The 17,082-nt window shown below is 35.9% G+C and overlaps 1 protein-coding gene across 9 annotated transcripts in view; it reads left to right on the top strand.

The window, feature by feature from the left end:
- The first annotated feature begins 551 nt into the window (after positions 1 to 551).
- Positions 552 to 17,082, top strand: part of GAS2 (growth arrest specific 2) — a 133,266-nt gene continuing 116,735 nt past the window's right edge. For 4 of the 9 annotated variants that reach the window (XM_019742608.2, XM_019742612.2, XM_074336143.1 and 1 more), the window contains exons 1-2: positions 2,156 to 2,327; positions 8,818 to 8,982. In XM_019742608.2, the coding sequence (XP_019598167.1) occupies positions 8,838 to 8,982 (145 nt within the window). In that variant the 5' untranslated portion in view covers positions 2,156 to 2,327; positions 8,818 to 8,837. Of the gene's footprint in view, positions 849 to 2,155; positions 2,328 to 2,611; positions 2,959 to 6,690; positions 6,821 to 8,817; positions 8,983 to 17,082 lie in introns of those variants that run through there. The other 5 variants (XM_019742609.2, XM_019742614.2, XM_074336142.1 and 2 more) reach the window with 5 other exon arrangements.

Below are 17,082 nucleotides of genomic sequence, written 5' to 3' on the forward strand. Positions count from 1 at the left end.
ACATGAGAGGTGAAGTAAACTCTTGAACATCTGTCCACTTCGTGGCAAGACTTTTCATCTCAGAATACATGTACTAATAAACAACAGTTGGAGAAAATTGTCTGTGACATTCAACATAATGCTGAGCTGAGACTGAGAGAAGGAAGAGTGGAATTCTATTTCCTTTTGTAAAGCAAACACAGCCATGAGGGCAGCCTCTTTTAAAATCTGGTATTTAAAGAGAAGTGTAAGAAATCAAATTGTTCAATTTGGAACGAAGAATGGCCGAAGTTACTGGAAAGCTCATGCTTCTGAGTCTGCAAAATCACTGGCCAGGAAAGCAAAACTTTTCCAACACCCTATTTTAATCTTGTGCTAAAGCCATTGACTCTGTTAAAACTCTGGAGCTAAATATGATCCTTCCCCACCCCCGTCCCTCTTAGGTTAGTGTTTGGGGGACAAGGAGGGGGCTGGAGCTTGGCCCCAACCTCGGAATTGCTGCCAAGGGCTTGTAATACAATCTCTCCCCGTTTGAAGGGTAAATCAGTGTCAATTGTGTTTGCCGTCCACCAGAAAAAGTAAGCATTTTACTTCCGCTCGGTCTATGTGGACTGATGAAATGTAGGAAATCTGTTTCTGGCAGGGGGGAAAAATCGTTTTCCCAAACAGCACCAAGAGGAGCCATCAGAGAAGTATGAAGAGGGGCAGTGCGGCTGTAGCTGCTGCCTCTGCCGCCAGGCTGGTGGGGTGCGGAGAGTGGCTGCTGCAGGACCTGCGCCGGGAGGGGGCCGGCCCCGAGACACTGCAGGAGCAGAGCCCGGAGCCCCGGCGCCTCTGAGAGCCGCCAGCAGCCAGCTCCGGACGCGGGGGTGAGCAAGGCGGGCTGACGCAGCTCCCCGCCAACGCTGCCGCAGCACGCGCTCTGCAGCGTGGGCTTGCGGGAGCCCGCGCTTAAGGTTTCACGCGTGGCGGCGGGACCGGGGGAGGTCTTCAAAAATAACCCCGGGGACTTGGCTGGGAAGGGTGAAGAGCTGTGGACAGCTGGACCGGCTCTGGCGATGAGTGGGTGGGTGGTCACTGCAGTGGGTGACGCGCTTATACCTTGGAAACAACCATGCGTTCCTCATCCCTATTGTGCAACAGCCCAAGTGACCGCCGCGCGAAAAGCCCGCTGGGGCGGCTCAGCCAACCAGGGACAGAAGTGAGGATTTCTAATTAGCACATCGATTATAAATGCACACTTACGCGTTCATGCACAAGGGTCGGTACAAAACATGCTTAGCGTTGCCTGTTATTGGGAGGAGAGGAGTGAAACGGGAATGGTCTTAATGGATTGATTCTGAATGGTTTACTTGAGTTCTGAGGGGGGGGGTCAGGGTGGGAGGAAAATGAGTGACATACGTGATTTAGGTTGACACTCTGTTTTCGATTGATGAGTTTGACTGAGTTGAGCTTTTTTAAAGGAAAAAAAAACAAACGCTAGCCTGTGAACCAACCCCCTCTGGGAAGGTTTTGCACAGCGTTATTCTTTTAGTCCAAAGAGCAGGGTTTTGGAATCTGAAATTGTTGGAGGAGCAGAGGAGCCAACTCTGTTTTGGAGGCATTAATTATTCTGGCAAAATTAACTTTTGTCATCCCAGTAAGGTAAATTGCCATTAACCTAGGCCAGCCATCCGAAGTTTATATTGTCCTGGATGGAGAGGGAACAAAAGCAGGGGTTAACATTCTATTTTCAACACTCCCAATACAGTTGGGGGTGGGGTGGGTGGTTATTCAGTACTTTCCTCCAGTTAACCGTTTTGGAAATCAAAACTTTTACCCTCCCCACCTTCTTCATTTTCCTGCTCACACCACCACCCTCATCTTCATCTTCTTACAGTCAAGAATTGCAAAACTTTTATGCCCCTCGTATAAATTCTGCCCTCTCCCCAAGAACCCCCTCCAACAAAGCTAGATCAATTGTGTGTGGAAGATCTTATGCAGAGGAAATAAGATCCACGTTTGCACAGGAACACCCATTTGGCCTCCTAGTGTGAAAATAAAGGCTTAGACAGGTCGGATGTGCCAGCCAGGCAGAGGAAGTCCACCTTTCCTCCCCACCTATCCCCTGAGATTCACAGAGGCAAGGCGGAGAAAAAGCCCTTGTGCTCATTGCTTCTTTCCCCCAACCCCTTAGCAGCGTGGACACTGATTAACTACAGCTGGGATCTAGTGTGCCCCGCCTGTCTTTGAAATCGATCAATGAGTTCCTTCTCGAGGAATGCTCCCCCGTAACTGTGGAGGAGGAGGTGGTGGCTGTGGTGGTCCTCTCCAACATGGGCGTTCTGGTTCTGACTGCCTAAGAGAAGGTAAGGGACAGATGTCTCAGGCATGGGACAAGTAGCCTTTGCAATACAGGTTGCAGTCATTACACATGGCTCCCTGAGTGGGCTCTGAAACAAAAAGGTAGCTTGGATTTCAGCTGTATGCTACTAAACGTTGAGCGTCTTTATGGCTAAACACCATACTTGGGTGATGTGGACTATGATTTATTTGGAAATAAATTTACATGGCAAAATTTATCTCACCTGGTGCAAAAGGTCATGTAATTGCCACGGAGTTTCCTAGTGTCTTGGTTAGAAATCTTTGTGAAAACTTTCAGGGACAGTGAAATGTCAGGTCTTATATTAATCCTAAGTATATTATGCATGATTTTAGAGTTTTGCTGCAAATCTGCATTATAGTCTTTTTGGAACCTTTGGTTGGAACCAGATGAGGAGGCCCTAACAATTTGTTTGCAGAGAGAGTTTGTTAGAATTGCAGCTGATATTAAGGCTATGTTGGTATCTTTGTGGTTTTTGATATGGACATACAAACAGGATCCTAGTGTTTCATTTCTCCTGAGCAATTCTCAAGGCTTCCCAGTCAATGTCTTCTGACTAGAGAAAATAGCTGGAGTGATGTATTCTACCTCTTGTCAAACATCTCATGTCAAAATGAGTAAGTTGCTTGTGTAATTTTTTCATCCTAAATGTTTTTAGGTTTTATTCAAGTTTTTGCTAATGCCCTCCCCTTACATGAGACAGAGGTATCTATTGAGAGTAGAGCTCTGATAACTCTCAACTACATTTTAGTTAAGTAAAACAGAAATCTTTGTATTACGAAAAACACACAAAAAACCAAAATCTCTTGAAGTAAGGTTTACTTAATCAACTTAGATGAAATTGTGATGTGAGTCCTTAAGTATTCTAATTGTTTATGAATTTCAGGTGGTTTTCTATTAAAATTATGTTTCAAGTTGATCTGGTAGGGGTGCAAAAACCTGTACTAAATTGTTTGGAAGAATGGCCTGGTGGAATTTAAAAAAGAAAGAAAGAAAAAAGTAGCTAATGTGAAAATATAGCAGATCAATTCTCACTCAGTCTTAATTTTTTGGTCATGATTTAAAAAGGAATTATTATTGAAACTTTATCATTATTTGGTTCAAGACAAGTCATAATGGCTTTTGGATAAGAAAGATTCTTGGGAGAGTTAGTATTACCTGAGATTGGGCACCAGGAAAGCTGAGCAGCACACTTGTAATGACTCTGTAGCTTTGGGCAAAACATTTTAGGCCTCCAATCATTTATTAAGAACCAGGACTTTGACTAGGTAAATTTTCTAATGTCCATTTGAGTTTAAGGGTTTTATCACATAATTAGGAAAACTAGTAATGAGTGTTCCTTTTCTTTTGTGCTTAGTGCTTTTTTATGTGGACAAGTAACTCATCTTAGTCAGAAGTGGACTTACCAAGATGTAGAATTACCGTTGTGATTTTGAACTTCAATTTTCTGATTAGACCCTTAGGTTAAGATTTTGAATTCATGACAGTGGTTGAGAATATGTAGCCTTATAGAGATATTATTGGTGGACTCTAAGTAGTATTGTAGATATATTATTGCTTAGCCAAAATGAATCATAGGAGTAAAGAACTTAGAACAGTGAAAGAGCCATCCTTGGTTGTTAATTCTTCGAGTCTAGCTTGAAAGATAGCATTTTTTTCCTTCCAGAATTTAAAAAAATTTTTAATTAAATTTATTGGGGTAATAATGGTTAGTAAAATTACATAGGTGTTTAGTGTACGATTCTGTAATACATCATCTATATATCCTTCCAGATTTTGGAAGGGCATTTGGCTGGGGGTATTTTTTGCTTATTTGTTTGTTTTAAATTTTTAAAGTGTTACTGGTCTATTAACTTTGTTTCTTCATTGTGTCACACCCATAACACACAAAACTAGTAGACAGAGGTGAGATCAATGCTGCAGGTAAGAACAGACGTGGTTTTTAGAACAGATGGGGACACTTCACTGTGGGTTTATTAGCATTCTTTGTTTTAAACGGCCACAGTCAAGGAGTCTGTGTGTGTGGTGAGGGGGAAGAGGTGTGGTGACATCCCCTCACATTTATTTTGAGAGGTGTAGCATTCCCCTACTTTAATAGCTTATGATCTTTCACTGGTGTCACAAGTGAAGTATAGTTTGTTACCAGATTTTGTTTTTAAAAACACATGTAAACTCATTTTAGAGATCAAAATTTCATTCATCATATTGAGGGTTTCACCCCTCTCAATATCCAGAATCTGCAGATTTTCCAACATTTGTGGTTTTATTTCATCAATATTTTGATTTCATTTCTATTCCTTATCCTTTGTCTTTTCTTAGTGATTCTACAAAATATTCCTATTTTGTTGCAGAATTGCTTTTCTTTTTAAAATAAGTCAGTGGAGGTGCTAGTTTGGCACATTTCCTATGGTGATAATTTAGATTTAGCTGGTGTTTATTAAATATAAACTATATACCAAACACTGACACAAATACTTAATCTTCAAGATTATATTTGAGGTGTTAGTCTCCACTGTACATACTGAAGAACTCAGGTACAAAGAGAAAAAGTCATAGAACTAGAATAGAACAGCTATTAAGCAGATAGGTAGTAGAGCTAGTATTTGACCCCTGGACTTCTGATTCCAGTTCTAATATTCTATCTATTAATCAGGTTTCTTCGTGGAATCTCATAGCAGACAATAGTGAAATAATATTTATTGCTTTATCCTTATTTTTCTTTCTTTCCAATTTATTTTCTATGTAATATTGCAATGCATTTTTTTTTTTTTTTTTTATAACATGTCAGCAAAGTCTAGAGATAGACCAGAAACCATCATGGTCATAATCAAAGCACACCTCCAGTGGTGTGAAACAATACTTTATCTTCAGAGTCAAAACTATGAGGACTTCAACTGGGATTCTAGAGCAACAGACTAAACAGAATCTTTAAGCATGTGATATTTTACTTACGGAGTCATTAATTTTTTCTTCTTCCCCTGGGCTAGTTCATGTCTCATCATATTCATAATGGTTATTCCAGAATCACTTCTATGGAAAGAAAGAAAAAAAATCCACACATTCTTTGAAGAATTCTGTATTAAGTTTCTGCATGTTTTTCACTTTAAGTTTTATTTTTCTGAATTCCAAATCCTGAGGGTTGAGTTATCCACTTTTAGGTAGACCCATAAAGCTTGGAGAGTCCATGGTTTAGAGGACTCCTAGAAGCAATTAAGTCCTTACTCCTTTTTCCAAAGTGATTGGCTTTGTTTAGTATTTGCCAAAGTTACTTATCAAGCTTTTGAACTATTTAGATGATATGAATTTTAACGTTTTTTAGTGTTTAGGTACATTATACAAAAAAAAGTGTTTCTTTCTCCCAAACTTGAACGTTTTTTTCAAGTCTAGTGGATCCTTAGTCATATCATTTCCATCTTTAAAAGCTACCTCTCCCGCAGCATCTCTTGTGGTTTTTGAAAACATTTGAATAAATTCAAAAGGTCAGAAATGATTCTTTTGATCTAGTTTATTCATTGTGATTTAATTCAGCTCATCCACATTGATTAAACATTTGTTGAAAATTATAAAAATGTTACAATCCTGTAGTGATCCTTTTATCTCAGTAATATAAATTTATTTGACCTTTGTTCACCTCAGTTTAATTATTTCAGTGGGAAACTACTTCACCATGGAATGATTGTTCCACACTCCCAATTTTAATACTGCTAGCTGGGTTCATTTCCATGTTTCTTATTCATGTCTCTGCCATATTTAAATCCAAGACCTCCATGTAGTGACTTTCAGCTAGACCACAGATGGTGATTTAAAATATGAAGACAGGATCAGGAGAATTTGGATTGAAATTCTAATTTCTTTTCAGAAGGGACTTAAACAGAGGAGTCCCCATGCGTGACAGCAACTTTAAGTGTCAACATATCTGGCATATGTTTAATTTATATTGCATGCTAATTACCCACTAAACCTTCTTTCTCCCACTTTTGCCTCCTGAGAAAATGTAACTATGTTTTTCCCCGTTTGTAGATAATTTTGATTATAGACAAGCAGCACAACAAAAATCACTTCATTACTCTTACTGTTTTTATTTAATGATCATCTATAAATATTAGAAGATAGTTTGAATTACATTTCTGGCAAAATACAGGACAGACTACATGAGAAATAAATGTGCCACTGTCAAGGAAAATAAAAACTTCACTGTTTAGAAGTATTGAGGGGAAGGATTGTGTCCCTCTGGCTCATTGAAACTGTTACATGCCATTCGGCTTACTGTAAACTATCCCTTGATGAATTCTTTGCTAGACAATGAGCTTAAGAATCTAAGGTGTCTTCTTGCTTTTACAGAGCAGAATAGGACTCTGATGCTAAATGGAAGTTGCAGAGCACATAATAGGATGTAGGTAAAGTTACTGACCTACCACATCTCACTTTCAGGAAAGTAGTGGGAGAGATTGTGTCTTGAGAAGAAAGGCATTTTTAGAGGTAACCCTTTTAAGATTTCAATTAGTTATTTAAATGTATGAATCATGTGTTTAAATGTAATTAGTACTTAAATGTTTGTTTCTGAGGCTAGCTAGCCTATAGGAACCCTAACCAGCTAACAGGGAGATGTTTTGTTTTCTTTGGATTGGACCTATTTTTAAAAAACTGGGGTAAAAATATTTTAGATTTCTGATATTTCATCACAGGATTTGGAGAACATTTTAGGACTTTGTATGAATAATGTGATGATTAACTGTAAAAGAATAGGCAACGGTAATGTTCTGGTTCCTGTAATGGTAATTGAGTAACATATGACAAGCTATATGAAAGATGTTTCATGTTTGCAATGGTTCACTATGGATAATTAGATATATAGAGATTTATAAAAAAAATGTTTTCCAAGAAAGTTTATGGTAATTATTTTTTGCAAAAAAATTTACTCTAAAGCATAATTGTTTGGAAACGAAATTGTCTCTGCTTTTAAATTATATATTTATGCTACCTTTTAGGTGTTTACTCACTCTTTAACCGCTTTTCTAATACTACAGCAAAATGGGAGATGGTCCCATTTTACAGTTTTCTTAAAACCGATATTTTATGATATTTTCAAAAGCAGTTTTTAAAAGACAAAAAATAACCTATGCTAGGATAATTAGAGTTTGAGATTAACTAGAAAGAAATACTATGTAAAGTTGCAAAGAACAAAACTGACACTTATGTTGGTAACTTCAAAATATCTTAAATACTGAAATAGAGCTGAAAATCCCGTTTATTATATAAACCTTATTTCTTGCCAGTTGCAAGACTTTTGTTCAGTTATAATGCATTTAGTGATTTCATATGCACTATTTGTATACAGAGTCCTACACATTGTTAAACTTATGAATTTATTACTTTAGCTGCTTTAATGTTATTACCTCTGTAGTCTTAGGTCCTATAAATAACACATATAAAAATGCTACATTGAAAGCCAAGTACTTATTCAAACAAGCAACTTTTCTACAACCCACATAGGGGACTGTGCTACTCATAAGGTGATCAGGTTAATAAAATCTTTTATTTTGTCAATATAAGATATTGAATTATTTCTGCTCTAAAGATGATTGCACACAACCTAGTACACAAAACACATAATAAAGTGAGAAGATATAAAATAAGACAAAAAACAAACAAACAAAAAACCTATGGCAGTATTTGCTAGAATTATGGTGTTATCCTTGGGTTATGATCTGGGTTCTTGATGAATCTATTCTGTAAAATGTGTCTTCTGGAAGGAATAATGGTCTTAGAGTACAAAGACCCAGGTTCAAGCCTGACTCTACCGTGATCTCGCTGTATGTTCTTGGTTAAGTCACTGATCCTCTGTGGTTTTTGTTTTCATTAACTGTAAAATAAGGAAAGTGTAGTAGGGACTCTTTGAACACACCTCTTATCTCCCACCCAGTTCTCTAAATTGTGAATTTGTAATTGCTTAGCCATCTGCAAAGAACCAAGAGCTGTGATTAATCTTATAGGGAAGAGTTTTAAGAGTAATGACCATATGTTTACAATAAATTGTGCAAATGCTATCGTTGCTAGCACTCAGTCCTAAAGTTCTGTAGACATTTATGGTTTCAAAAATTAACCCAAACAATGGGATTTTACAATTTGAATACTAAATTTTTAATCAACTAGTTTGTATTGCTTTTGAGTAAGTGGAATTTCTTACCTAGAAACCGACTTTTCCCAAACATGATGTTTTTACACAAGCTTAGAGCTTGCTGTTTGATTTTTTTCTATTTGACCTTTGACTGCTGCTATTTTCTACTGAGTGGGGCTGGTCAAAATGATAAGAACAGTAAAGGTAGAGCAAATAATGTTTCATGGGGTTTAATCATTAATAACCTGATCTGTCATCAAAATTTCCATGGATCTAGTGTCTTACTATGTCATTGGCACTAAAATTTTAAAAAGAGAAGTCTGTATAAAAAGCAACTACTGTTTTGTTTTCAAAACAGGTATTACAAGTGGATAAATAATGTGCACTGCTCTGAGCCCGAAGGTACGCAGTGGACCTGGCCTCTCTGATATGCATCAGTATAGCCAATGGCTGGCCAGCAGACATGAAGCTAATTTGCTACCGATGAAAGAAGATCTGGCCTTGTGGTTAACCAATCTATTAGGTAAGGTTATAAGATCTCATTTTGTGAGCAAAGATAACAGGTTTTGTTTTGTTTTGTTTTGTTTTGTTTTCCTCATGTAGTGTCCTTCACCTAAGCATGTGACACCACTTTGGAAAGAAAGATTTCATTATTTGGATTTTACATCTGGGAAACCTGAAGCATGTGGAAAACTGAAATGAATTTCCCAATGTCTCTCACATTAGCTGTGCTTAGTAATTCTAATATCATGCTTTGAAATGTGGAAACATGTGGTTAGATTGCTTATTTTGTCCATATGCTGATCTGATTTATTTTTTACTTTTCTTTTATACAACTGACCAATCTGACCTTTTCTTTTGACATTGCACACAGGCCGCAGTCTGTGAAATCTGACTTCTCAAACTAGATTGCTTTGCCCTACTTTTATAGCACATCTCCTAAAACTGCTGAATACCTAGACTCTAGAACAAAAACATCTATCCTTTGTCCAAATGAGCTGACTTGAGTCACCCAACCTTGAACTAAATTTGTTCGTTTCATTTCACTTTTGTTTTTAAGTACTCTTCCAAAAGTATTGTCTCCGGCAAAAATGCTACCTCATGCTAAGTTTGCCTCTTTTTTATTTCTATTATGTTGGCATATTCCTCAGGTAAAATTTCAACCATGCGCCTTTAAAGGATCATAATATATAGCAACACTATTTTTACTAATAGTTTTTCACAGAGAATAAAATTGATTTATGACCCAAGGTAAGGACCATTATAGATATATAAGATTTACGATTTGAGTATTGAGTAAACATACAATTTGTGTGGCACTTTATCATTTACAGAAGGGAATTCACCAACATTATTTTATTATTTATAGAATCTTTCAAGGTAAGTGTTTATCCTCACTTTCTAGATGATGAAACTAAAGAGCTTAGTGTCCATCTGAAATTTTAGCAAGGTTTCATCAAGGTTTGGAAAGATTTTGGCAAGATTTTCCTTTTGCTCACCATGGCTTTTGCATTTTTTCCCCCTTTATCTTAGGATTAAGTTGTTTTCTTTTTCCTCACTGTGTGCACATGATTGACAATGCTATGTAGTCTAACCAGGGCTACTGCATATGAGGATGCAATTTGTATCCTTCCTCATGGCGCCCAGCCAAAGGGCATGGGTAGAAATGCAAAAGCCATTTGAGGAAGACCCTTGAGCACACTACGGAGCTGTATCCGCAAGAAGGAAGAGGCTACCCCCTTTTAGTAATTCATCCACGCAAAGGAGGAACTTTTCTTAAAAATCTTTTTAAAATTAGTTTCAGGTGTACAAAGCAATGTAATAGATATTTATACCCTTCACAGAATGATAATGCCCCCAATCTACTACCCCTCTGATATCATGTATAGCTGTTATAATACCATTGACTATATTCCTTATGCTGTACTCTGACTATACATATATATGTATACTGTGTTTCCCCAAAAATAAAACCTAGCCAGACCATCAGCTCTAATGCGTCTTTTGGAGCAAAAATTAATATGTAAGACCTGGTCTTATTTTACTGTAAGACTGGGCCTTATATAATATAAGACCATGTCTCATATTAATTTTTGCTCCAAAAGATGCTTTAGAACTGATGATCCAGCTAGGTCTTATTTTTGGGGAAACACGGTATAAATAAACATATATATATATATATATATATATATATATATATATATATATATATATACACATGTATATATATATATATAATTTAATTGTAATTGACATTCAATATTATTCTACTTCAGCTTCAGGTGTATAGCACATTGGTCAGGCATCTACACAGTCTATGACGTGATCCCCTTGATAAGTCCAGTGCCCATCTGGCAGCCTACAAAATCTTGACATTATTGATTATGTTTCCCATACTGTATTTCATATCCCCATGGCAATCTTGTGACTACCAATTTGTACTTTCTAATCCCTTCACCTTCTCCCCCATCCCCACCTCTCTCCCATCTAGCCACCATCAGTTTTTTTCTCTATATCATTGAATCTGTATATGTTTTGTTTGCTCATTTATGCTGTTCTTTAGATTCCACATGTGAGATCGTATGGTATTTGTCTTTTATCTCCTTCACTTAGAGGGAGTCAAGTTAACCTAAGCAGATGGATTTCCTTTCTTTTTTTTTGTCTGTCCAGGGTTCAGTGATGATTGTTACATTAGTAACTTATTATTGACTTTAAGCTGTCTACAGATATGGGCTATCACATAGAAGAGAACAGACTCAAAATAGACCACCTGTGTTTGAAGCCCACAGTTGCCGCTTACTAGCAGTATGATCTTGGGCTAGTTACTTAACCTCTCTGTGCCTCAGTTTCCTCATCTGTAAAGCGGCAATAATAGTAGTGCCTACTTTGTGAGTTACTGTGGGACTAAATGATTAAACTACATATATTACTTATACTACTTCGAAAATGCCTGGCATGTTACAAACAGTATGTATATGTTGTTGTTCTAATTGCTATCCCGTTTATATGGTTCAGTGATACTGTTAATTTGGTTTTGTGGATAAGTTCATTCATTATTCAACAAATATTTCAGTGTGCAGCAGCATAATATAGCAATTTTGAAAAATGGACTGTGGAATCAGAATGCTAGAACTCAAATCATAGTTCCACCTTTTACTAGCTCTGTGATACTGGGCAAGTCTCTAAATGCACTGTACCTCAGTTTTGTCATCTGTAAAATAAGTACAAATAGTACCAACTTCGTAGGAGTGTTGGAGATTTGAATGAAATCATCACCCTTAGAACAAGGTCTGGCACGCAGTAATCCACTAGCTGTAGTAAATACGAGCTATTCAGATTATTGTGTTCCAGACACAGTCTGCTAAATACTGGACGGTAGAGTGGTGATTAAGGATAGACAGAGTTCCTGCCCTTATCAAGCTTGGAGTAGATTGAAAAGAGAAACATATTGAATAAGAAATTGAATAAATAATCCATTAATTGGATTCATTATAAACACTAAAATATATAGGTTGCAATAAGAGTGTAAAAATGAGGAGGGGGGAGTGGGGCAAAGGATTAGAGGGCTTGGGGAATTCCTCTTAAAGGGGCCTTATATTTAAACTGACAACTGAGGAATGATTAGTATCTAGCCGGAAAAAGCATGGGAGAAGAGCCTGGTTAGAGGGAATGGCATGTGCTGAGATAGGAAGGAGTTTGATACAGTGGAAGAACTGAATGAAAATTTCAGTTCTCTTCAGAAAGGAGAATTTCATGAAACCTGTAGGGGTTAGCTCATATACTGCTTTGAAGACCTTGTTAAGGAACTTTATAATTTATTGTATAATCAGTGAGGAGCCATTGATATGTTCTAGACAGGGGGAGATTGTAATTAATTAGAGTAGAGCCTGATTATACAGGTATGTTCCAAGGTCCCATGACTTGTCATCAAAGGCATTTTATTTAGTGAATGTGATCGTTTACAAAGCAGCTTGATCAGTGTTAGCAGCCCAAGACAGCCTCAAAGAATAGAGAGTCAGTGTGTGTGTAATGGAAAGATCCTTGGACTAAAAGTCAGGAGACCTGGCTCCTAACAGGGCGTCAGGAGACCTGGCTTCTGATTCTGGCTCTGCCACTCGGTAGGAAACTTGCCCAAAGTCACTCAGCTATCTTTTCTGGGCTCAGTGTCCTCAACCATAAAACGAAGGGGTTGGAGTGGATGATCTCTAATGTCCTTTCCAGTTCCAAAAGTCTAAGTTTCCAGGAAATCCATCTCTTGAGACCCAGTTTGAGATCATCAATATGCATAAACAAGGAGAAAATAGTTTATATAAGTGAATAATCTGTCTTTTTAAAGAATAAGACTATTTTTTAGCACTAGTAGTTGGTAACAGAAATGCAACTGATGGTTTATGAAATTTTCTCAAAAAAGGAATCTTAAAAGAATCTCAAGATGGAGTAAAGCACCACCTTGCATTCACTTAAATCATAAAAGTAGATAATAGACTTCCAGTTAATGTTTCACGGTGACTTAAAAAGTAGACCGATAACTTGAGATTATTTAAAAGTGGTAAAACATTTGGGGATAACTAAATATGTTACATACTAGAATGGTGATAATATGGAGGGGAGAAAAAAAATGTATGGCTATGTTAGAAAATATTTTTGCTACACATAATAGATACATTTAGAATTCGCATACCTTAGAAATGGAATAATTAAAATTTAAAATTATTTATTACTAGCCATTTTATCACTTCAAATATTTTATATTATGCAGCTGTCTTTCAAGTCTTGGTTTTTATCTATTTGCAAGTTAGAGACAGCTTGAAAATAGTTCCAAAGTTGATGCTATCTTCCTTCATACAAAGTATCTAATTTTTTTGGTGATGTAGAAATTCACATACTAAATTTAAGCTTTTAATTAGATTTTCCCATTGTGATGTGGACCTTACTTGTGGAAAGGCTTTCTACTTGTTTTTAGTAATACTTTACCACAGTATAACATTTTTCCTTTTATGTCCTTCAAAAGGAGTATTAATGTATCATAAATTCAGATATTTCTGGTCCTTTATATAAAATATAAATTGAAAGGTGTAATTTCTTAAAGAACACTCAATTCAGATTCAGATATTTTTGTGGATAAAAATTATTTGATAGGGATGGGAGTTATTTTATTGGGTCATAGAGCAATATTCACATTCATACCATTTATGGAGGTATAATACTGTAAGTTTCAAATATTATATACTTAATCAGTGATACTAATACAAATCACTTTAGATTCTTAGGAATAGAATTAAAGTAGCAATAGCAAAATTTTAGACTAACTAAAATTTATGTATTAGAATATAAAATGTCAGCTATCTTGTGGTAAGTTAACTAGTTAAGATGAATAAATAGTTATGGTAGTTGGGATTTGTTTATGGACAGCACACCAGTCTGATTCATAAAAAGATCATCATGTGATATTTACTGCCAAGTCACATATCCTTGGAAATAACAACTGATCATATTGAAAATAGGTTTTGTAGTCCAAGTATGTTTTCCAATAGCTGGCATCATGGACAAGTTTTATGACCAAATTCAAGAAAAAAACAACAAAAGAATCCTGGAGATCCCTTCATTCTCCCTATAAAACATTTCTTTGGCCATTGTCCCCTGCTATACATTAAATGTAGACATTTCATCTTTATTTCAGGCCTCTGTTTTCTTATTTTTGTTCATGAACTACCTGTTGTTAGTCATCTGAGTCCTTCATACATATTTGAACATCAAATCATTATACAAATCAATTTTGTGGAAAAACTTAATTGTCACTGAATAAACAACATGTTAGGAAATTAAAAGTCCCAGATTATACCAACCACCCATCATTCAAGTAGGTCAGGTACATTCTATGAATTTCATGATTGTTAATGGATTATTGAAGATAGTTGGTGGCTTAGCTTTGAAATGTATATACTAACATAAATGATCTCAAATTGTTTATTTCACTTGTGTTTCTTTAACCATTTGAAAATGATGGTCTACCTTTGTTTTCAATTAGTGTTTGTTTAATAACACTATATGAATCACATGGAATATATCTTTGAGAAAAGACTGCAATGGTTAAGTATCACAGTAATTAACCTTGTTCTTAAAGATTGTAGACTCTTAGATGTAGGCATATGTGTTTGGATATATACGCAGGGACTTTGAGTAAATCACGAGATATATTACAAATCAAGTTATGTTGAATTGATTTTACTTACATTTAGAAATGCATGATGACAATTTATATTATGGTGACTTTTGCTTCTCTGACTTCATGCACAGAAAAGAAAATTCAGTTATATGCTTAATGTGATCAATATGTCTTCATTTTTTCGGTTATTTCTAAAAGTAACCTATTTTCAGCATTACAAAGTGAAGCCATCTATTTAATGGAGTTGCTGCTGTCAAATACAACTGCTGTCTAAAAAGTTTGGAGCAGCTTTCTTTTCTTTTTTCGTAAAGCCCTTTCACCGAATCCTCATCCTACAGTCTTCATATTCTTGATATAGCCAATAAGAATTCCTTAGGAAAGGTGGTATCTTATGCGAGTTCAAACGTTTCAAGAATCAAGTTCATGTTCACAAGTTGACACCTTTCAGAGCAGTTACCACCCAATTTTGTTACCCAATTTTTCCAACAGAACCGGCTTTGTCTTGTCTTGGTATAAATGCAGGATAGATGCTTGGAATCACTGTGGAGCAGGTGCTGATCTAGGGTTTCTGGGCATAATGAATCATTTTCTATCTCACAACCTTCAAATTTCAGTCTTGAAACACAGAATAATTTGAGTTAAGATAGCAGATGAGTTCCTTTGAGTTCTCCAATTAGAGAAATATACTGGGATTGAGAGGTGCTGTGGCGTTTCAAGTAGAGTTTGACTATCTGGATCACCTTTGGAGATAAAACATGCCTGTTTTCTTCTGCAGTGAATCAGGCCCCATCAGAACATACCTGAATGACATTCTCAACTATTCTCCAATTTACAAGGTGAATTGCCACTCATTTTTTAGCACCACTGTCAACTGTCTTCACTATCTTCAGCTCTATGCTGTTTGTTTTGTTTTTTTGTTGTTTTGTTTTTTCCTGAAGGGCTTTCTATGGAGTTTCTATAGAGAAAAAGACAACTAAATTAGGGAGGATGAATTGTTATAGGAAACAGTCATTTGTATATTCAGCAAATATTTATTTAAGTAGCCATAGATAGTGGCTAAGAGCATAGACTCTAAACCTAGACATCATGGGTTAAAGAGCCAGATTTACTGTGGGACCTTAGGCAAGGTACTTAATCTAAGTACCTCAGTTTTATCAACTGTAAAATTGACATAATAGTAGCACCCACATCACAATTTATAAGAAGCATGAATGAATACATGCAAAGTGCCTAGCATATATTAAGAAGTCAAATGTTAAATATCATTATTAGAAGTTATCATGTCTTTAGGAATCTGAATTTAGTACTAACTTACTGGGAGGAAAACATTCTTTTTCAGTAAAGTAGAAGATAAAAAAGATTATTTTTTCCAGGTGGCTACATTCTAAAATACTATAGGTTGATACTTAATCTTTAAGGAAATATGGCAAGCACATATTTCTTGGAGAAACACTGATGTGTAGAAGCATGCATGTTGATTTTAGTTACCTGACAAGAGATTTCAAGCAGATGGTTATTTCATATCATTGAGCCCTAATATGTTAAGAGGAAGTGACTAACCACAGTTTTTAACCAAACTTCCTGATCATTATCTACCGGCAAGCTGTCAATCATGACGGAAATGATGACGTAAAGATCAAAGTCTACAATTATGAACTCAGGAAGTAAAGATATTACTTCTAGACTAAACTATTTCAGATTAACTTTCAAGTCAATAGTCTTTACAACTCAGTGTGGCTTGGTACTCCAAGAAGATTTAAATTATTTGTTCATTGCCGTATCTTTTAAACATACCAACAACATGGTAAAGTGGGGCAGGGGAGGAAATCATTGTATGGTATTAACATCCTACTACTTGTAGTATTTATAACCTAATGTCAAACCAGCTATGCAATTTAGATTAAAGAATATCTGGTTTGTCCTAACAAAGATATTTAGCTTTGTATAATGTTTACTGAAGAATTTGTAATTAGTACTTCACTGCCTGTTTCAATGTGTTTGTCATGGTTACATTCAGCTAACTTTACATTCTGTTTTTTTAATACTTTTGGTACCATTAATGCAATATGAGTGAGATAATATATTATGCTATACAAGGATTGTAACTGATTTCTTACAATTATACAGTGTATTTAAGATGTATATTTTATGATTCTTAATATTTGAATGGAAAATACATTACATATGAAGGTTTTTTTAAAAAACAAAACAAAAAACAAAAAACTTCTCTGTGTTGCATTTTCCCTTCATTTGAGGCAGTACATTTCAACTATAAAGTATGTAACAATGTCTGTTTTAGCAAAAAAAAAAAAAAAAAAAAAAATCTCACCTTTTGGAGCTATAAAAATATACAGAATTGAAAGCTGACACCTAATATATTTTTCATTAGATACAGATGTTCAATGTAAATTCTTATTCATGAAAACCAGGATAACTGAAAATTTTCAGATATGATGA

The sequence above is a fragment of the Rhinolophus sinicus genome, linkage group LG06 (assembly GCF_036562045.2).
Source record: "Rhinolophus sinicus isolate RSC01 linkage group LG06, ASM3656204v1, whole genome shotgun sequence".
In the NCBI taxonomy this organism is placed as follows: Eukaryota; Metazoa; Chordata; class Mammalia; order Chiroptera; family Rhinolophidae; genus Rhinolophus; species Rhinolophus sinicus.